Source organism: Pagrus pagrus (genome assembly GCF_965226575.1).
Source record: "Pagrus pagrus genome assembly, chromosome: 7".
Taxonomy (NCBI): Eukaryota; Metazoa; Chordata; class Actinopteri; order Spariformes; family Sparidae; genus Pagrus; species Pagrus pagrus.
In genome coordinates, this window is record NC_140191.1 from 7,908,671 (window position 1) to 7,931,888 (window position 23,218).

Here is a 23,218-nt window from a genome sequence, read left to right on the forward strand (position 1 = left end):
TTGCCGTGTTGTACTTATACTGGCATTTGCACTCCGGAGTCAGCAGTAACAAAAAGGTTTCAGTACTGTTACTTACTGCAACTATCAGATTACATTACACTCATAAATAATTAAACATTTTTTATCTTGTTTAAATAATTCCTTTTCAGATTCACCCAGACACACCACACTGTCAGTCAGTCCCTCTGGTCCAGTACCACCAGACAACATTGTGACTCTGACATGCGGCAGTACTGCCAACCCAGCAGTAAAGAACTACACCTGGTACAGAGCTGACGGAGGCCAGGAGACGTTTATTGGGTCTGGACAGGTTTTAAACATCACAGCTTCTAAACTCAGTGGTCCTTTTTTCTGTAAGGCTGAAAATGTTCTCGGAGCTGGACGATCCAACATCAGTGAAATAGATGTTCAATGTAAGTATCAAATTTTAAACCTATATGTTCTATACATCCTGATCAATCTAGCAAGTTTACAATAATCTGATTTATTTATAAAATTGTCACTAATTGTTGTATTTAGACATTCAAGGTCACTGAGTTAAGGTTTGTAGCGCCCCTGTGTTGTTATGTGGCCTTTTATTCATCTCATGTGCTGTACATATACATATATAAGCACACAGTACACACCTTACTATGCAGGTATTTGGACACCAGATTCACACTTTACTGCTAGATAATGAACTGGACCAATTAACACTACTTCAAATGAAAAGTGAGTAAAAATGAGTTGACACTGGCATTTATCACTCTGTCAGCCATTTAAGGTTAAATCTCTGGTGGTTAACTCGCGATGTTTTGACTTTGATACTTGATAAAATGCATATGATGATTGGTTGATCTGTATAATAGCTTCACTCCTTGCACAATGTATGTCAGTTTTGGTGTGTGCTACTTTCAGGGTTTTTGCGAGAATAGTACATCACATCTCTGCTGACCTCTGATGAAACATCTACTGTTGTCACTCACAACCTCTTATCAATTCATTGTGACAATATTTCACATTGCAAACTCAGTTCTCTGAGTAACACTGTCTGGATTAGAAAGCACGAAAGTGTAAGGAGGCACATACTGACTGTAACGCCTCAAGACTGAGAAAACAGATATAAAAAGGTACTCTGGCTGTGTAACTCACCAACAAAATGTATGTTTTTTCACTTGTTTTTTCAGATTCACTGAAACACACCAGTGAAAATGATTAATTAATTCATTAATTACAAACATTTAAAAAAAAAAAAAAATTCCATTGTACTAATTTCTTTACTCAGCTAATGACTACACATATACACACTGTAGTATTTCCTTAATATTTATTTAAAATCTAGAATAAGAAATACCCTCAATACTAATTTCTACTGCCTTGCTAATAATTGAAAAATGTATCACAGGCTATGTATACAGGATGACTGAGCCACTGTTGAATAAAAGTAACCCTCAAAAGTGATATGATGAGTGTTATGTTATTTCTTATGACAGGTCCTGAACAGTATCTTGGACCGTACAGTGGACTTCCTCTCTTGGCTGTTGCTGGTGTTTCTCTCTGTGTGAACGTCTTGCTCGCAATCTACGTGGTGTTCCTTTGGTATGATATTACAATAGATTATTAAGGTTTTGTTGAAAGCTCTGCTGATTAAGAGAAGGATGGTCTACAGAAGACAACAATTAAGGAGTATACATGTTTCTTTCTCCTTTTTCCTTAAAGGAAAGCGAGAAAGAGTGTGAAGCCAAAAGAAGAGGACACAACCTACATGTCATTGGAGCGTAGAGACATATCTCCAGAGTATGATGTCATTGGCCAAACTCCAAAATGACCATGTGAGCTTCCTCCGATGATGAGCCTGATGATTATCAGATAACAAAACTAAAGGTTTTATTGTATTTTTCATACTTTGTTACTTTGCTCTCTCCTGAAATGCTTCATACTCCCACTTAGTTATGAGTGTTTATGATTTTTATTTTTTCTGTGGAGAAACATTCACAAAACATTACAAGTATAAAATGTAATTCAAATAAATACTTTCTCTACGAAAACGCTCATGTAAAATTGTGAAAAAAAATTTTCAATAAAAAGTTTGTTTTAAACTTCATTGTAGTGTGACTGATTACACTCTATGTTAATGTTTGAGGTAGTGAGGTTTTCACTTTTGTTGGTCTTGAAGCTCTGCAGGTCTGGAGTAGTAGGTTTGATTTAGACCAGAAAATACAGTTTGAATGAGGAGACAGACGTCTTTCTCTTGATTTTCTTAATAGGACATGAAATATTGTGAAGGAAAATAAAGAGGACAGGATCCATGTGACACTTGATCGAAGAAACAAGTCTCAGAAACAAAGTGTAATTACAAAATGACTGTGGCCACATCCACTGAGTGCTTTGTTCATTATTTGAATACTTCACTGAAATATTTCTTGTTATTTCATCACTTTCCTACAATGAGCTTCATCTAGCAGTACTAGAGACTGTCCTCCCAAGAACAATGACAGCACTTGTTTTGGTAGTTTTTTAAAGCATGACCACAATCATTTAACATGTTTAACCAAGTGTGTGTTGTTGTAATCATGAAAATAAAGGTCCTTGAATCTTCACATCATCATTTCAACACAAAACATGATCTTTTCCTGAACCCTACCAAGCCATTTTCATGTCACTCAGTGGCTCAGTTGCACTGTGGGTAATGTAGGCACCAGGTTTGGAAAATCAGTCCACTGTTCTAGTATGGCACTCCTTCAAAATGTGCTGCCTACATTACCCACAATGCAATTTAGCCACTGAGTGACATCACTTAAGGGAATTTATCAGATTACATGCAGCTTCCTATGGAGCCACAAAAAACCTTATACTACATTTTTCACATACAGCAGTACAGTACAGTACAGTACAGTAAAGTACAGTACAGTAGTACTCCCCAAGACCTGTAAACACACTTTGATGTATAAAATTGTTGGGAGTAACCCTTTAACAGTTATGTTTTAGTCATTCACTTTGCATATTAATGTTCTCATGGTAAGTGCAACATCTGCCACATTCACCCACACATACACATATTTATACACTGATGACGGAGGCTGAAGCAGCCATTCACACATTTGCTCACGCCCTGATGGAACAGCCATCAAGAGCAATGTAGGGTTAAGTGTCAATCTGCAGCCAGGCGAACCACATTGCATCGCTGCAGGTAAATTGGTGGGCTTTCAGTATAAAATATAACATTGTTATTGTTTTTATAGTAACGGTATAAATCACTGTGACAATAAAGGCTAATTACACATTTTTTCATGTATAATTCATTTGCAGAAATTCCCCTCATCAGGCCAGTGCTACAAACACTTTTAGGTGAATATTTAGATCAAAAGGCTTTTTGTGATCAGTAAAGTGAAAACTAGGATCAAGACACATTTGGGACGAAAAAAACAAAACATTTCCGATAAAAACCTTGTTTTTTCTTGCCGTCACACCCATGTGCACTTCTGTGACTTCCTCATTTTCAAGTCAACTCTTGAAGGACGTTTGAAAAAGCAGCACAACTCTGAAGGAACTTCTCTTCTCTGTTCATCTTCATCGTGTACTGTGAGATCTGAAGAAAAGGTAAGTCACCGTAACTCATATGACACATCAACTCGACTTCAGATCAATGAACAATTTCAAAAATAGAAAAGAAAAAAACATTGAAACTGTGAAAACTTTGTGAAAACTTTGTGAAAGGTGGGAACATTTCTATTAAACACTAAAATGTTTAAGTTGTGTTTTTGTATTTGTATTTTCTATTTTTCAACATTGTCACTTGTGTGTATTTTTGCCCTACACAAATTAAAGCTTTGTAAATACATAAAAATACACAAATAAAATATGCAATATGTTTATCACTCTTACCTGCAACACATAGTATAGCTTCCTGTGTTCCTGTTCGATGTTCGAAGTGTCTGACAGTAATTTGTTTTTGCAAATTCCTCACAGTGAGTGGAAACAATGAAACAGTCCGTTACCCTTTGTTAAGTAAAACTTACTCAGCAAAACTTCATAAAAGTCTGGCAAATTTGTAAGATTTAAAAAGATTGGTAATGAGTAATTTAATTGTTCAGTCAAAGTTTTTAAATGAAGTGATTTAAAGGCAGTAAGACGTCCCCATTTTACTAAGAATGATAAATACGTGTGCTCGGTACCTAGAATAATGTAATCATGAGTTTAGTTTAGTTTGATTTATTTTGGTAATTTCCAATATATAAAACGCAAATACACTGGTAGATAGACAATTAATTGACTAAATGCTTTCTAGCTTCATAAAAACAAATCAAACAAACAGACAAACAAACAAACAAAAACCAATAAACAAAACAGGACCTAAAAGGTTTAGGCTAAAGCCTTAGCTGATTACACCTACCCTTTTAAAATTAATTATATTTTGTCAGCTGCCTTTTAATTATAGAAATAAATCATCTTGTGATTCAGTTGACTGTCAGTGTCTCAGAATCCTCTACAGTCGTCTTTGGAGCCTTTTCTACATTGACATTGATCAAAAAAGGAATATAGGGTCACAAAACATTTCTCAATCTGCAACCTCGGCAAATATTGTACTCAACAGTGGCCTACAAACACAACTCTAAAAATGTGAGTTGACGAAAGATGAAATGTACTAAAGATGTGAATTGTTCCATGTGTCTTCTCCAGAGTTTCTGCCTCTCCTGACACACAGAGATGGCTGCAGCTCTGACTGTCCTTCTCATTGGCTGTCTGCTGCAAAGTGAGTTGAAGTTCATTCACATTTGGATCGATGATTATAAAAACTATAAATATGTCACGTTAATCAGACATTCACCCCAGAGTACATGATCTGTAATACATGCTGCAGCAAATAGAGGATGGAGTGAAATAAAAGTTTTTTTTCTCTGAGAAAATTTGTATTTTTATCTAAACATTAAGAATGTTTATTTTGGATTATTTCATGATCAAAGGTATAGTGCTGAGATTTAAGCAAAGCAACCAAATGATAAAATGTCCTTCTATTACTGTAAAGCAGTATTCACTTGAACATATTCAAAGATTTGTGTCTTGTGTTTCAGGTGCCCTGTGTGGACGATTCGAGGCCATTATACCACAGACTATAGAGGTTCTGAGTGGATCCTGTGTGACCATCCCCTGCTCCTTTGATGTAGCAGACGACTATAACTCACACCTTGATGAAACATGTAGAGCACTGTGGCAAAATTATCATTTAAAAGCTTTCTTTGACAGCAGGAATCCACAATCAAGTGCAATACAAGGAGAACTGAAAGGAGACTTAAAAAGAAAAGACTGCACCACAACCCTGAACAACATGAGACCTGAGAACAGCAGAGATTATTACTTGAGAGTGGAATGTGACAATCGCCTCAAATATAGTAATATTGGCCAAAAGTTGCACATTTCAGTCACAGGTAGGTTTTACAGTCCATTTACCAACACTTCAGTTATAAGCTCCTTTCTAGAACTACTTTGACCTTGTGTTGCATTTACTGCATTTTGCAAATAAAATAAAGATGGAGAGTAATGATTACTGTTTATTTACTAACTGGTCCAAATGTACCTTCCCACCAGATGATCCACCCACACCGACTCTGACTCCGTCCACACTGAAGGTGGAGGAGGGAACCTCAGTGAGTTTGAAGTGTTCTGCTCCAGCTCCCTGTCTGTCTCATCCTCCAGCTCTGACATGGTCCTCCAGCCTGGGTCACATTCAGGAGTCACTGCAGGAGAATCAGGACAGAACTAAAGTCAAGACCTCTGTTCTGACCTTCACTGCTTCTCGCCTTCATCACGGACTGGAAATCTCCTGTACTGCAGTCTACAACAAACAAGATGGCAGCTCTCAGTCTGTTAGCACAAGTTTGACAGCTGATATTTCATGTGAGTTTCTTCTCTGGTGACATCATAATCATCATAATTTTAACCTACATAATTTATCCCTTGTCTCATACTTTCTATTTAGTCTGAATCAGGGCTGAAACAGTGAGTTAAACAGTCCATTAATACATCAGGTGATAAAGGTGCTCTGATCATGACTTTTGGGGCTGATCACCAATCACTCAGAAGCAGTATTGGCAGAGGCTGATCATCAATCAAAAGGATGCTTCTTTACTTTATTGTCACGTATAGTTATCAGTTATTAGAGGCATAATAAAAGCACCATTAAAAGGTTGAGGAAATAATATTTATTTTGCTTAGCAAAGAAATAGGTATATAAATATTTTAACTCAAATAAAAAATTGTAAAAAAAGAAAATAAAAAACAGAATTAAGAAAAAAGAAACAGGACAAAGACTTTTGTAACAAAGAATTAGGGAAACATTCTGTGTCTCAGTCTCAGTTGTTTCAGTCTTTGTACCCTGAAGCCACTACTCCACCACCTGCTCACTGCTTGTATCTGGTTACATGTCTGAACAAAGTTTGGTAAAATAATGGAAAGTATCTGTAACTCTAAACTCAAAGTACTTCTACCTCCAACTGTACACGTGTTGTGTTTTCACACTAAACTGCAGTTCACTGTTTAACACCTCATGTTCCTTTAAATAGAAACTCTCAGCTCTACTGTGTGTTTCACTCTGCTGGAAGCTATTAGCTCTATTAGCTGCTGGCTCCCTAACACAGCAGGACACTACTGCTCACTGGCTGCTAACAGCTAACAGCTAACTAGCTCTCTTCCTGCTAATTTCAGTTTGGATTTGCAGTCCCCTCTTGGTTCAATAGGTTTTAATAGTTTTATTAGGTCCTGCCAGCAAACCCTGTGTGACTGATTACACTACGATGGCAACAATCAGTGGTCGATCAAACCCGAGCATCCTTTATAATCCATCAACAGAAACAGACATAATACAGAAAAAAGAGTTGTCAACAATTTTAATGAGTGATTAATCAAAAGTATTTTTTTTCAAAGAATAATTTTAAAAAACTGACAAAACTGCATAATGAGGTTTGAAGGGAACACATCTGAACACTGATAGTGTCATTATTCTGTAACATTACATTGTGCAACAACATTTACTTCATAATGATGAATTCAAGTCGAAAAAAAATCTACAAAACAAAAATGTGAGGACAAAGCAGGAGCTTTACAGGAAAGCAGTATTCACTTGTTCTTATTCAAAGATTTGTGTCTTGTGTTTCAGGGCCTGCACAGTTTGACATCTTCATGCCGCAGACTATAGAGGTTCTGAGTGGATCCTGTGTGACCATCCCCTGCTTCTTTGATGTAATGGACACACACAAATCAAACGTGGATGAAACATGTGAAGCACTGTGGAGAAATGATAAAGGGACTGTTGTGTTTGACAGCAGTAATCCACAAACTACAGGACATTTGACAGGAAACTTAAAAAACAGAGACTGCACCACAACCCTGAACAACATGAGACCTGAGAACAGCAATAAGTACTTTTTCGGACTTGATTGCGACAATGACCTGAAATATAATTTTAGACAAAGAGAGTTGGACGTTTCAGTCAAAGGTAGGTTTTAAAGTCCATCTTCTTATACTTCAGTCAATAGCTCCCTTAGAACTACTTTGACCTTGTTTTTCTTTTATTGTATTTTGTAAATAGTATAAAGATGAAGAGTAATGATTGCTGTTTATTTACTGATTGGTCCAAATGTACTTTCCCACCAGATGTTCCACCCACACCGACTCTGACTCCGTCCACACTGAAGGTGGAGGAGGGAACTTCAGTGAGTTTGAAGTGCTCTGCTCCAGCTCCCTGTCTGTCTCATCCTCCAGCTCTGACATGGACCTCCAGCCTGGGTCACATTCAGGAGTCACTGCAGGAGAATCCGGACAGAACTAAAGTCAAGACCTCTGTTCTGACCTTCACTGCTTCTCGCCTTCATCACAGACTGGAAATCTCCTGTACTGCAGTCTACAACAAACAAGATGGCAGCTCTCAGTCTGTTAGCACAAGTTTGACAGCTGATATTTCATGTGAGTTAATTTTCTGGTGAAATTCATTTAGTTTTTTTTCTATTTAGTCTGAATCAGGGCTAAAATAGTGAGTTAAACAGTCCATTAATACATTAGGTGATAAAGGTGCTCTGATCATGACTTTTGGGGCTGATCACCAATCACTAACTGATGGAAGCAGTATTGGCCGATGCTGATCATCAATCAAGAGGATGCTTCTTTACTTTATTGTCACGTATAGTTGTCAGTTATTAGAGGCATAATAAAAGCACCAATAAAATGATGAAGAAATAATATTTATTTTGCTTGACAAAGAAATAGGTATATAAATATTTCAACACAAAATAAAAAACAGAATTAATAAAAAGAAACAGGACAAAGACGTTTGTAACAAAGAATGAGGGAAACATTCTGTGTCTCAGTCTCAGTTGTTTCAGTCTTTGTACCCTGAAGCCACTACTCCACCACCTGCTCACTGCTTGTATCTGGTTACATGTCTGAACAAAGTTTGGTAAAATAATGGAAAGTATCTGTAACTCTAAACTCAAAGTACTTCTACCTCCAACTGTACTCAGCTGAAATACTGTTACTGTAAACGTGTTGTCACACTAAACTGCAGTTCACTGTTTAACAGTTCATGTTCCTTTAAATAGAAACTCTCAGCTCTACTGTGTGTTTCACTCTGCTGGAAGCTATTAGCTCTGTTAGCTGCTGGCTCCCTAACACAGCAGGACTCTACTGCTCACTGGCTGCTAACAGCTAACAGCTAACAGCTAACTAGCTCTTTTACTGTCAATTTCAGTTTGGATTTGCAGTCCCCTCTTGGTTCAATAGGTTTTAATAGTTTTATTAGGTCCTGCCAGCAAACCCTGTGTGACTGATTACACTACGATGGCAACAATCAGTGGTCGATCAAACCCGAGCATCCTTTATAATCCATCAACAGAAACAGACATAATACAGAAAAAAGAGTTGTCAACAATTTTAATAAGTGATTAATCAAAAGTATTTTTTTTCAAAGAATAATTTAAAAAAACTGACAAAACTGCATAATGAGGTTTGAAGGAAACATATTTGAACACTGATAGTGTCATTATTCTATAACATTACATTGTGCAACAACATTTACTTCATAATGATGAATTCAAGTCGAAACAAGTCCACAAAACAAAAATGTGAGGACAAAGCAGGAGCTTTACAGGAAAGCAGTATTCACTCGTTCTTATTCAAAGATTTGTGTCTTGTGTTTCAGGGCCTGCACAGTTTGACATCTTCATGCCGCAGACTATAGAGGTTCTGAGTGGATCCTGTGTGACCATCCCCTGCTTCTTTGATGTAGAGGACAAACATAAATCAAACATGGATGAAACATGTAAAGCACTGTGGAAAAATGATGAAGGGACTGTTGTGTTTGACAGCAGGAATCCACAAACTACAGGACATTTGACAGGAAACTTAAAAAACAGAGACTGCACCACAACCCTGAACAACATGAGACCTGAGAACAGCAATAAGTTCTTTTTCAGACTTGAATGCGACAATGCCCTGAAATATGATTTTAAACAAAGAAAGTTGGACGTTTCAGTCAAAGGTAGGTTTTAAAGTCCATCTTCTTACACTTCAGTCAATAGCTCCCTTGTAGAACTACTTTGACCTTGTTTTGCTTTTATTGTATTTTGTTAATAGTATAAAGATGGAGAGTAATATTACTGTTTATTTACTGACTGGTCCAAATGTACTTTCCCACCAGATGATCCACCCACACCGACTCTGACTCCGTCCACACTGAAGGTGGAGGAGGGAACCTCAGTGAGTTTGAAGTGCTCTGCTCCAGCTCCCTGTCTGTCTCATCCTCCAGCTCTGACATGGTCCTCCAGCCTGGGTCACATTCAGGAGTCACTGCAGGAGAATCAGGACAGAACTAAAGTCAAGACGTCTGTTCTGACCTTCACTGCTTCTCGCCTTCATCACAGACTGGAAATCTCCTGTACTGCAGTCTACAACAAACAAGATGGCAGCTCTCAGTCTGTTAGCACAAGTTTGACAGCTGATATTTCATGTGAGTTAATTTGTCCTCTGCTGAAATTCATCATAATTATAAACTGATCTCTTGTCTCTTAGTTTTCATGACTTTGTCTGAATCAGTGATGAAACAATTATTCCAATAACGCTCAAGTTGATCAACAAACAGATAAAATAATGAAATAAAAACAGTTCATTCAACGTCATTAATCACTGGTTAGTTTTTTCAGAGAAATTGTAAAAATCACTGTTCCCTGTTTTCAAAATATGAGGATTTGCTGCCTTTTTGTCTTTTATAACATTTTAGACTGAATGTCTGGGTTTTGGACTGTTGGTCAGACAAGAGGGTTTTTGAAAGCACTCTGGTCCTGGCAGTCCTCCGTCACTTACATTAGAGGACAATATTCCCCAGAAAATCTAGCGGAGAAGATTTATCTTAAAATGATTTACCGAGCACATCTGGGAGATGTAAGCTTAGTATTTAAACTATTTTACCCAATATTTTTAATGTCAACATTATATATAAGCAATCATGTTAATGTATTTAAATAAGCAAATAAATTTGTAAAGGATTCGTTACAGTCTAAGAGATGGGTGGAAGTTCAGACACAGCAAGAAAGCTTGTTGGCAGGATAAACTAAGTCTATCTGAGAAAGACAAAACTGTGTTCTGTCCCTTTCATTGATCCTTTCTTTTGTTGAGTCATCAAAGTGGAGTGGGTAGGATCCACATCGCAAAAGACAAAATGAGACAATTTAACCTGGGAAGCATTTTTACAACTTGGGGTCATCAATCCGACTTCAGAAAAAGAAAATGGGGCATAATCTTTATTTAATTAATTTCTAATATGTGATTACATTACACCTACAAATAATACAAATAATGTGTCATTTTTCAGATCCACCAAAAATCACCACAGTGTCAGTCAGTCCCTCTGGTCCAGTACCAGAGAACAGCACTGTTACTCTGACATGCAGCAGTTCTGCCAACCCGGCAGTAAGCAGCTACACCTGGTACAGAACTGACGGAGGCCAGGAGGTTGTCATGGGGACCGGAAATGTTTTCAACATTGCAGCTTCTGAAGTCAGCGGTCCTTTTTTCTGCAAGGCTGAAAACGATCGTGGAGCTGGACGATCCAACACCACTCAAATAGATGTACAGTGTATGTATCAAATATCAAACTTATATGTTCTATATACCCTGATGGGTCTCACTGTATACAGTGCACTGATTTACAAATAATGGCACTCTTATATAATGGTGGCTTTCCTAGTTAACCCATTAATAACTAGTGACCAAAAGCAAATATCATTCACCATCTTGTACTTATACAGGTATTTGCAAGTCGCGGTCACCAGTTACACAGCGGTGTCATGGTGACATTACAACTTCAAAAGAAAAACTGTCACATAATCTGCCTTAATGTTCATTACAATATAAAGTTAAACCCATAAATAGGGATGGGGTGATATATGATTTCATTGCAAATTAAAAAATTGCAATGAAATTGCAATTTAATCAATGAAATGATTAAAAAAAACTGTGACAATAGGTTGTCTGTGGTAAATTTCTGTTATCAGGACAACAGTGAATCAGGACAGTCGTGAACATCCTCAACAGTGGCTTAAAAAGCTGTCTAGCTCACTGATGTACAGTCACAACAGTCATGACAACATCATATGCATGTTACCAGGGCTGAATACTCGGCTTGTCCATTGTGCCTCCACAAAAAAAATTAAATAAAATCGGATGTGAGAAAACTTTATGTATTACAAACTAAAGATGTGTGTCCTAAATGAAAGACAATAAAAAGTGTTTTTTCTAACACAAATGTAAGGTAAAGTGATTACAATATGTGTTTAAGCGTACAGGTATATTATCAGATCATTAGGGTCCGGGCAGCTAAGCTGCCAGGACACTATTGTATTCCTAGGAATTCTTTCTTTCTTTCTTTCTTTCTTTCTTTCTTCTTCTTCTTCCGAGGAAGTCATACTTCCCATGGGCGAAAACTCACCAAACTTTACAGAAATGTCCGGCCCCATGCCAGATTTACTTAATTCCAAGGACATGTCAATATTCCTCCTGGGGGGGCACAATAAGTGTTTTAAATTTAAAAACTTTAAAAATACCTACAAAATCAACAGTACATGCTACAGTTTTGAAACTTTCACCAAACTGTAGCCCCAATACTGCTGAAACTTTAGTCCACTTAAACTCATTACAAATTATGAAGTCCATCACTCAGTTTTTTTCAAAACCTGTAAAACTTATAAAACCTATCTCCTCCCACAATTTTTGCCCAATTGTCACCAAACTTGCTAGAGAGCATCTTCAGACCGTCCTCCACAAAACTTGTTTCTCGGATTTTTGATTTATCAAAAATTAAGCCTACAGTGCATCAAAATGTTTGACTGTAAACAGTACTGTAAACATATACTATCAAATTCTTGCTAAATACATTTTCAATCTTCCTGAAAAAAATTGAGAATATTTTGCAGTCATGGTTGATGGAGTTTGGCAAATATCAGAATTTTATCCGAAAAACTGAATTTTTGAGAACATTTTGAATTCTGCTCTCATGGGAACAACTGGAGTCAATGGAAGAGTGGCATTTTTAAACATCAAATGTTCTCTTATGAAGCAAAACACTTTAAGTTAAAAACAAATCACCAACATTTCCATGCTGTCAAGATGCAATTTATGTATTATCAGATTTTTGTTCAGGTAACAGAATTTCTGACATTTTGACCATTTTTTAAATCTGCCTTGACAACAGCTGCCCGGACAGTGACTCCCTGAGTTGACAAATGAAGCCACACAGCAGGTCTCACTTCCAGCCAATTAGCTCAGTGAGTAAGGAGCTGGTGCTTGGTGTCAGGGGTTGTGGGTTCAAGACCCAGCAAGGATGATGATGATGACAGATCAAAATATCAGATGTCCTCTACTTGAAACACAAGACAATTGTCCTGACGGTGGCATCACAGCAAGCCTCTGAATTAAATAAAAACAATTAGCTTGGACTGGACCATGGACGAAAGCTAACCAAATTCTGCACAAAGGTCCAGATTACCTCAGCTGTAAACCCAAGCCAATAGTCCTGATGGTGGTGCTACAGCAAGCGTCTAAAGTTCAAAACTTTGAAAAATCATAACAAATCAACCATACTTGCTGCAGCTTCAGAACTCAATATTGAAGAAACTTTTGTACATTTAAACCTATTAAAAATCATGAAGTACATCACTCAGTTTTTTTTTCAAAAACTGTAAAACTTCTTAAACCTATTTCCTCTCTCCTCCTTTGATTTAGGAAAAATTGAGCCTCAAAAACTCAATTGTTCACAGCATTTTAAATTTTTCTTTCATGTGAACAATTGGAGTCAATGCAGTAATGACATAGCTAAACATCAGTTATTCACTTATGGAGCAAATCAATCATTTTTAAAAACAAATTACCAACATGTCCATGCTGTCTAGATGCAATATGTGTATTTTCAGATTTTTTTCCTAATAACTGAATTTTGTATTACTTTGTGTTTGTTTTGTGGTGATGTAATTCCAGTCCAAACATAGGTGGCGGTAATGTGCTTTAATGCTGATTGACACCCTCCATTTAAACTGAAGAAGGAGAATCACTTAAAGTTGATCCAGCTGAGAGTAGGAGACAGGATCAGTGATCTAGTTCAGTGAGTGGGAAACATATAAATAAAAAAATCACAGCAAAACAAAGATTAAATCAAGAGAGCAGTATTTCAAACCAATCTTTTTGGGGGGCATTTTTGCCTATATGGATAATACAGTGAGAGACAGGTAATGTGGAGGCAGAGATTTTTTTTTATTTTTACAGTGGTTACAAATATGCCTGCATGACAGTGTATAGCTTACTCACTTTGTGAAGCCTCACATGATCTGTCACTAGCCAGTTAACTAAGTGAGATAGAAGATGGACTTAGGTGTCAAAGGTTGTAAGTTCAAGCCTCAACTAATGCAAAATGAACATTATGATGTCAACTGTCTGTCTTCCTGTTCTACACTTTGTTGCTCAGCCTCAGAGTTGCCTAAATTTGCCAAAAATAGCCCGGACCCGACCCATCGCTGCGCAGCAGCTATAATTTACAATTATTTTGGCAAGGATAAACTTCATATTGGCCTGTGTTCACTTACAATAATTTTCTTTTTTCCTGATTTCATAATTTCTTTTTCCAGATTCACCCAAACACACCACCGTGTCAGTCGGTCCCTCTGGTCCAGTACCAGAAGACAGCATTGTGACTCTGACATGCAGTAGTGTTGCCAACCCGGCAGTGAAAACCTACACCTGGTACAGAGCTGACGGAGACCAAGAGACTTTAATTGGGACTGGACATGTTTTAAACATCACAGCTTCTAAAGTCAGTGGTCCTTTTTTCTGCAAGGCTGAAAATCTTCTAGGAGCTGGACGATCCAACATCAGTGAAATAGATGTTCAGTGTATGTATCAAATTTCACACCTGTATATTTTCCATACACCCTGATAGGTCTAACACTGATTGACAAATTATAATATTTTGTCCTTGATTGGTTTATTTAAATATTAAAGTCACAATCTTTAGCTTTTAAATGCCGGTCGAAACCCATGTTGTAATCAGAAAAGAGAGATTTTTTGCACTCCACCCCACTAGATTATTGAGTTAAATTAGACTCAAAACTGGTGCACATAAAAACCAGACATGTGCACGTAACACAAACACACAGGACACTATCAGCAAGTGGAAAACCATCTTCATGAGGGAGCCTTTCTACTCTGCAAACACAAATGTGGCCCTGTGAGCACAGGGCTGTGAAGATCGTAAGCTTGACCCATGCTTGAAACTGCTCAACACTCATGCTGTCATCAAGTTAACTTTTGAGACACAGGGAGGGTTGAGTGCTTGTCATAGCCCCGTGTTAGTGGGACCATATTTTTGCATGCGTAGCAGAAATGCTCAATCACTATAGAGACATTTCCACACATCTAAAACATGTAGTTATGCAACATCAAAATTACATCTGGAGCGTTGTCATTAATAGGAAACAGGCATTTGAACATGCCAGACACAGTATGTTATTATTAATAAACCTTATATGAATGTTGATAGCAGCACCGTTTCCAGGAGCTTATTCTGGTACTGACCAATCAGTATCTACCAATTTAGAACTGGTCCTTGATATGCATCCCTGGTGAAAAATGTCTTCAATATACAGGGAACACAGATATTAGAACTTACAAATGATAGTGTAACACACATAGTTCATACTTTTGTTTCATTACTTATTCTTCAGATTCACCCAAACACACCACACTGTCAGTCAGTCCCTCTGGTCTAGTGCCAGAAGACACTGATGTGACTCTGACATGCAGTAGTGCTGCCAACCCAGCAGTAAAGAACTACACCTGGTACAGAGCTGACAGAGGCCAGGAGACTGTCATGGGGACTGGACATGTTATAAACATTACGGCTTTGAGAGACAGTGGTCCTTTTTTCTGCGAGGCAGAAAATGTTATTGGAGCTGGACGGTCCAACATCAGTCAAATAGATGTTCAATGTAAGTAACACAAGTGGTCCCTGGTGTTTGATGTGAACTGCCACCTGGATCTTTCTCCCTTTGTCCACCGACTAATAACTAATTCCATGTTGATGCTTTGATTGATTTCTAACTGATGAACTTCATTAATGACATTGCCACATCTTTACACAAGTCAATACATAACAAAATTTGAGAAATGCGTAGATTAATAAATACATGCAGTGGGGTCTAAAAGTCCACATTGCAAACATAAATCTGTAAATAATCAGAAAGTTTGAGGATTCAGAAAGTAAGTGAAACAGTCAGAAATAAAATTGTTGTTCTAAACACAGAGGGGTGTTTTCAGCATCAAATCATGGCAAGACTCAACATTTCTAAAGGGGCAGAAACACTTTACAGAAACTCCATCAGTTGTATCCAAAGCGCGATCAGGGAGACCCAAAGTGACAACGCAATCAGCAGATCAATACATCAAGCTGAGTTCCCTTACTCAAATTGTTAAGCTGATATTATCGTTTGTAATGGAAAAAAACAGTACTGCATGAAAAACAAATGCAAATTAGAAGTATCTTGCCAGGTGATCCCAAACTTTTTAACCCCACTGTGAACATGTAACTAGTTGACCCACTGGTAAAACTAACTTAACCCTTGGCTAAAATGGCTGCAAACTATTCATTACTTTTTCTTCAGATTCACCCCAAAACACCACACTGTCAGTCAGTCCCTCTGGTCCAGTGACAGAAGACACTGATGTGACTCTGACATGCAGCAGTACTGCCAACCCAGAAGTAAAGAACTACACCTGGTACAGAACTGACAGAGGCCAGGAGACTGTCATGGGGACTGGACATGTTTTACACATTAAAGCTTTGAGAGACAGTGGTCCTTTTTTCTGCAGGGCAGAAAATGCTATTGGAGCTGGAGGGTCCAACATCAGTCAAATAGATGTTCAATGTAAGTATCACAAGTGGTCTATGGTGTTTGATGTGAACTGCCACCTGGATCTTTCTCCCTTTGTCCACCGACTAATAACTAATTCCCTGTCGATGCTTTGATCGGTTTCTAACTGATAAACTTCATTAATGACATTGCCACATCTTTCAAAATTACACCTGCAGCATCGCATCATTATTAGGAAACAGGCATTGAACATGCCAGACACGGTATGTTATCATTAATAAACCTTATATGAATGTTGATAGCAGCACCGTTTGTCCAGGAGCTTATTTTGGTACTGACCAATCAGTATCTACCGATTTAGAACCGGTCCTCGATATGCATCCCTGGCGAAAATGTCTTCAATATACAGGGAACACAGATATTAGAACTTACAAATGATAGTGTAACACATATAGTTCATACTTTTGTTTCATTACATATTCTTCAGATTCACCCAAACACACCACACTGTCAGTCAGTCCCTCTGGTCCAGTTACAGAAGACACTGATGTGACTCTGACATGCAGCAGTGCTGCCAACCCAGCAGTAAAGAACTACACCTGGTACAGAACTGACAGAGGCCAGGAGACTGTCATGGGGACTGGACATGTTTTACACGTTAAAGCTTCGAGAGACAGTGGTCCTTTTTTCTGCGAGGCAGAAAATGCTATTGGAGCTGGACGGTCCAACATCAGTCAAATAGATGTTCAATGTAAGTATCACAAGTGGTCTATGGTGTTTGATGTGAACTGCCACCTGGATCTTTCTCCCTTTGTCCACCAACTGATAACTAATTCCCTGTCGATGCTTTGATCAGTTTCTAATTGATGAACTTCATTAATGACATTGCCACATCTTTACACAAGTCAATACATAACAAAATTTGAGAAATGCGTAGATAAATAAATACATGCAGTGGGGTCTAAAAGTTCACATTGCAAACATAAACCTGTAAATAATCAAAGTTTGAGGATTCAGAAAGTAAGTGAAACAGTCAGAAGTAAAATTGTTGTTCTAAACACAGAGGAGTGTTTTCAGCATCAAATCATGGCGAGACTCAACATTTCTAAAGGGGCAGAAACACTTTACAGAAACTCCATCAGTTGTATCCAAAGCACGATCAGGGAGACCCAAAGTGACAACGCAATCAGAAGATCAATACATCAAGCTGAGTTCCCTTACTCAAATTGTTAAGCTGATATTATCATTTGTAACGGAAAAAAATCAGTACTGCATGAAAAACAAATGCAAATTAGAAGTATCTTGCCAGGTGATCTCAAACTTTTTAACCCCACTGTGAATATGTAACTAGTTGACCCACTGGTAAAACTAACTTAACCCTTGGCTAAAATGGATGCAAACTATTCATTACTCTTTCTTCAGATTCACCCGAAAATACCACACTGTCAGTCAGTCCCTCTGGTCCAGTACCAGAAGACACTGATGTGACTCTGACATGCAGCAGTGCTGCCAACCCAGCAGTAAAGAACTACACCTGGTACAGAACTGACAGAGGCCAGGAGACTGTCATGGGGACTGGACATGTTTTAAACATTAAAGCTTCAAGAGACAGTGGTCCTTTTTTCTGCAGGGCAGAAAATGCTATTGGAGCTGGACGGTCCAACATCAGTCAAATAGATGTTCAATGTAAGTATCACAAGTGGTCTATGGTGTTTGATGTGAACTGCCACCTGGATCTTTCTCCCTTTGTCCACCAACTCCTGGTCAAACACTTTAATTAATTCCCTGTCAATGCTTTGATCAGTCTCTAACTGATAAACTTCATTAATGACATTGCCACATCCAGTGGGTACATGCAGTGGGGTCTAAAACTCCACATTGAAAACATAAACCTGTAAATAATCAGAAGGTTTGAGGATTCAGAAAGTAAGTGAAACAGTCAGAAGTAAAATTGCTGTTCTAAACACAGAGACAGAAAAAAAACATTACTACATACAAAACAAATGCAAATTACAAGTATCTTGACTAGTGATATCAAACTTTTGAACACCACTGTAAACATGTTACTAGTTGACCAACTGGTCATCATCCAACACTCATCATTGAATGAGCACAATAAAGCCCCCAATGTGTTTCAATTAATTGTCTTCACTCAACGTTTCAACAGTTACCTTGTTATATCAGCACATCTGGTCAAACTTGATTAAACATGACTTTAGCTGACTCATGTCTGTCTTCTCTGCATCCATCACAGTTGCTCCACAGATCCTGTCCTCATATGACTGCAGTCAAACTGCAGACCAGCTCAACTGTTCCTGTGAGACTGTGGGGAATCCTCCTCCTGCTCTACAGTGGTATTTGGATGGGTTACCTGTCAATCACTCTGACAGGTTTGCAATCAGCAGTGAGCCTCTAAACGTCTCAGGTCTGAGGAGCATCATCATTGTGAGTCAACCACAACGGAGGGATCTTTCCACTTTGCTCTGCCACAGCTCCAACTCCCTGGGATCAACTACTCAGAGGTTTTTTGTCTACAGCCTCGAGCCTCACGGTTTGTCTTTGTGCTGAATACAAGTTCTGTTGATAAATTGGAAACTATCATGATTTCTTGAATTTCCATTATACTCATTTCTTTACTCAGCTAATGACTACACATATACACACTGTAGTATTTAATTAATATGTATTTAAAGTGTTATGTTATTTCTTATGACAGGTCCTGAACAGTACCTTGGACCGTACAGTGGACTTCTTCTCTTGGCTGTTGCTCGTGTTTCTCTCTGTGTGAACGTCTTGTTGCCAATCTACGTGGTGTTCCTTTGGTATGATATTACAATCCATTATAAAGATTTTGTTGAAAGCTCTGCTCATTAGGAGAATCTATAGAAGACAAAAGTTAAGGAGTATACGTCTTTTTTCTCTTTTTTCCTTAAAGGAAAGCGAGAAAGAGTGTGAAGCCAAAAGAAGAGGACACAACCTACATGTCATTGGAGCGTAGAGACATATCTCCAGAGTATGACGTCATTGGCCAAACTCCAAAATGACCATGTGAGCTTCCTCCGATGATGAGCCTGATGATTATCAGATAACATAACTAAAGGTTTTATTGTATTTTTTCATGCTTCATACTTTGTTACTTTGTTCTCTCCTGAAATGCTTCATACTCCCACTTAGTTATGAGTGTTTATGATTTTTATTTTTTCTGTGGAGAAACATTCACAAAACATTACAAGTATAAAATGTAACTCAAATAAATACTTTCTCTATGAAAAAATGTAAAATTGTGAAAAAAGTTCAATAAAAAGTTTGTTTTAAACTTCATCATTGTGTGCATGATTACACTATGGGCCGGATCTACTAAGATCCCAAATTGCTTGTACTTATCTGCCTGTGCAATCTAGAAATTTGCGTGTGGGGTTGAACCGCAGTTTGCGGGCGAATTACTAAGAGTGATTGCGTAAATGACAACAGGCACAAACGTGTTGGAGACACGCCTATTTAAATGAGGGTTTAGCGTGTTTCATGGTTTTCAGCATGGCAAGTTTGAGAGAGCGAAAGCGCAAAGTGAAATTGGACCCTTTGAATTAGAAGTGTTGGTAGAGGAAGCGAATAAACATTTCAATGAGCTGCAGCAAAGGAATCTGACGGTCGCGCAAAGGAACGCGTGTGGGAGATAATCGGTGAAAAAGTTAATGTGTCTCTTTCCTACAATGAGCTTCATCTAGCAGTACTAGAGACTCGCCTCCCAAGAACAATGACAGCACTTGTTTTGGTAGTTTTTTAAAGCATGACCACAATCATTTAACATGTTTAACCAAGTGTGTGTTGTTGTAATCATGAAAATAAAGGTCCTTGAATCTTCACATCATCATTTCAACACAAAACATGATCTTTTCCTGAACCCTACCAAGCCATTTTCATGTCACTCAGTGGCTCAGTTGCACTGTGGGTAATGTAGGCACCAGGTTTGGAAAATCAGTCCACTGTTCTAGTATTGCACTCCTATAACACTGTTGAACTCATTATGGACATCACTCAAAGCAATTTATCAGACTACATGCAGCTTCTTCTTGAGCCACAAAATACATTATCTACTTTATTCACATACAGCAGTACAGTACAGTACAGTACAGTAGTACTCCCTAAGACCTGTAAACACACTTTGATGTATAAAATTGTTGGGAGTAACCCTTTAACAGTTATGTTTTAGTCATTCACGTTGCATATTAATGTCCTTATGGTAAACGCAACATCTGCCACATTCTCCCACACATACACACATTTATACACTGATGGCGGAGGCTGAAGCAGCCATTCACACATTTGCTCACGCCCTGATGGAACAGCCATCAAGAGCAATTAAGTGTTAGGGGGGTGTTAGTGTAAGGTTAAGTGTCTTGCTCAAGGACACTTCAATATGCAGCCAGGCGAAACACATTGCAACGCTGCAGGTAAATTGGTGGGCTTTCAGTATACAACATAACATTGTTATTGTTTTTATAGTAACGGTGTAAATCACTGTGACAATAAAGGTTAATTACCCATTTTTGTCACGTATAATTCATTTGCAGAAATTCCCCTCATCAGGTCAGTGCTACAAACTCTTTAAGGTGAATATCTAGATCAAAGGGCTTTTGAGCCAATCAGCTCCATGGACAACCTACAATCAATTAAACACACCTGCAACCAATCACACACACACACACACACACACACTCAACAGGGTTATTTAAGCAGAGAGACAACATATACGACCTCTGGGGTCGTAACAGCTACAAACACTTTTAGGTGAATATCTAGATCAAAAGGCTTTTTGTGATCAGTAAAGTGAAAACTAGGATCAAGACACATTTGGGACGATAAATAAACATTTCTGATTAAAAACTTGTTTTTCTTGCCGTCACACCCATGTGCACTTCTGTGACTTCCTCATTTTCAAGTCAACTCTTGAAGGATGTTTGAAAAAGCAGCACAACTCTGAAGGAACTTCACTTCTCTGTTCATCTTTCATCGTGTACTGTGAGATCTGAAGAAAAGGTAAGTCACCGTAACTTCGATATGACACATCAACTCATGAACATTCATGCTAAAGCTTAAATATTGAATCATGTGACTTCAGATCAATGAACAATTTCAAAGGTAGAACGGAAAAAAAACCATTGAAACTATGAAAACTTTGTGAAAGGTGGGAACATTTCTATTAAACACTAAAATGTTTAAGTTGTATTTTTGATTGTATTTTTGGACATTGTCACTTTTGAGTGTATCTTTTGACTTACACAAATTATAGCTCTGTAAATACATAGAAAATACATAAATAAAATATGCAATATGTTTATTAATTTTGCCTGCAATACACAGTATAGCTTCCTGTGTTCCTGTTTAATGTCAAAGTGTCTGACAATAATTTGTTTTTCAAATTCCTAATAGTGAGTAGAAACACTGAAACAGTCAGTTACCCTTTGTTAAATATTAACATCGCAAAAGTTAATAAAAGTCTGGCAAATGTGTAAGATTTTTCTTTTAAATGAGTAATGATTCATTTAAAAGTAATATGTCCCTATTTTCCCCTACGATTGATAAATAAGTTCTCAGTGCCTAAAATAATTTAATTATTAGTTTAGTTTAGTTTGGATTATTTCAGTCATTTTCCAACTCATAAATACACAATTATTTAACTTAATGCTTTCTACCCTTTTAACATTAATTATATTTTGTCATCTGCCTTTAAATTATACAAAAAATGATCTTGGGAGTCAGTTGACTTTCAGTGTCTCAGAATCCTCTACAGTCGTCTTTGGAGCCTTTTCTACATTGACATTGATCAAAAAAAGGAAAACGGTCACAAATCTGCAACATCTGCAAATATTGTACTCAACAGTGGCCTACAAACACAACTCTAAAAATGTGAGCTGACGAAAGATGAAATGTACTAAAGATGTGAATTGTTCCATGTGTCTTCTCCAGAGTTTCTGCCTCTCCTGACACACAGAGATGGCTGCAGCTCTGACTGTCCTTCTCATTGGCTGTCTGCTGCAAAGTGAGTTGAGGTTCATTCACATTTGGATCGATGATTATAAAAACTATAAATATGTCACGTTAATCAGACATTCACCCCAGAGTACATGATCTGTAATACATGCTGCAGCAAATAGAGGATGGAGTGAAATAAAGAAATGATCTGCTGCATTTCTCTGTGAAAATTTCTATTTTTATCAAAACATTAAGAAAAAACAATGTAAAAATAAAGAATATTTATTTTAGATTATTTCATGATTAAAGGTATAGTGCTGGGATTTGAGCAAAGCAACCAAATGGAAAAATGTTCTTCTATTACTGTAAAGCAGTATCCACTTGAACCTATTCAAAGATTTGTGTCTTGTGTTTCAGGTGTCCTGTGTGGACGATTCGAGGCCATTATTCCACAGACTATAGAGGTTCTGAGTGGATCCTGTGTGACCATCCCCTGCTCCTTTGATGTAGCAGACAACTATTACTCAAAAGTTGATCAAACATGTAAAGCACTGTGGAAACATGATGAACAGACTGTTGTGTTTGACAGCAGGAATCCACAATCAAGTGCAATTCAAGGAGAACTGAAAGGAGACTTAAAAAGAAAAGACTGCACCACAACCCTGAACAACATGAGACCTGAGCACAGCAAAGAATATTTCTTGAGACTGGAATGTGAAGGCCTCAGACATAATCTTAATGAGCAAAAGTTGCACATTTCAGTCACAGGTAGGTTTTATAGTCCATTTACCAACAGTTCACTCATAAGCTCCTTTCTAGAACTGCTTTGACCTTGTGTTGCATTTACTGCATTTTGCAAATAA

General features: G+C 37.7%; 2 protein-coding genes and 1 long non-coding RNA gene across 3 annotated transcripts; all 3 read left to right on the forward strand.

Annotated features, from left to right (window-relative positions):
- Nucleotides 1–340: 340 nt before the first annotated feature.
- On the forward strand, nucleotides 341–2,035 carry LOC311259437. The gene is made up of 3 exons (XR_014622859.1): nucleotides 341–413; nucleotides 1,473–1,578; nucleotides 1,699–2,035. It is a non-coding gene; the product is annotated as an uncharacterized lncRNA (long non-coding RNA).
- Nucleotides 2,036–4,686: 2,651 nt separating this feature from the next.
- Nucleotides 4,687–7,304, forward strand: LOC311260088 (uncharacterized protein; the record flags this gene model as incomplete). Its single annotated transcript, XM_084357600.1, has 5 exons — nucleotides 4,687–4,732; nucleotides 5,052–5,177; nucleotides 5,566–5,853; nucleotides 7,133–7,215; nucleotides 7,299–7,304. 5 exons carry the CDS (start codon nucleotides 4,687–4,689, stop codon nucleotides 7,302–7,304), a joined length of 549 nt encoding a protein of 182 aa, XP_084213726.1.
- A 67-nt stretch (nucleotides 7,305–7,371) lies between these two features.
- Nucleotides 7,372–19,586, forward strand: LOC311260089 (myelin-associated glycoprotein-like; the record flags this gene model as incomplete). The annotated part of the gene is made up of 11 exons (XM_084357601.1): nucleotides 7,372–7,471; nucleotides 7,630–7,917; nucleotides 9,170–9,508; nucleotides 9,668–9,955; nucleotides 10,838–11,101; nucleotides 14,142–14,256; nucleotides 16,381–16,436; nucleotides 16,870–17,133; nucleotides 18,637–18,933; nucleotides 19,099–19,204; nucleotides 19,318–19,586. 11 exons carry the CDS (start codon nucleotides 7,372–7,374, stop codon nucleotides 19,424–19,426), a joined length of 2,226 nt encoding a protein of 741 aa, XP_084213727.1. The 3' UTR covers nucleotides 19,427–19,586.
- Between the last annotated feature and the right edge of the window lie 3,632 nt (nucleotides 19,587–23,218).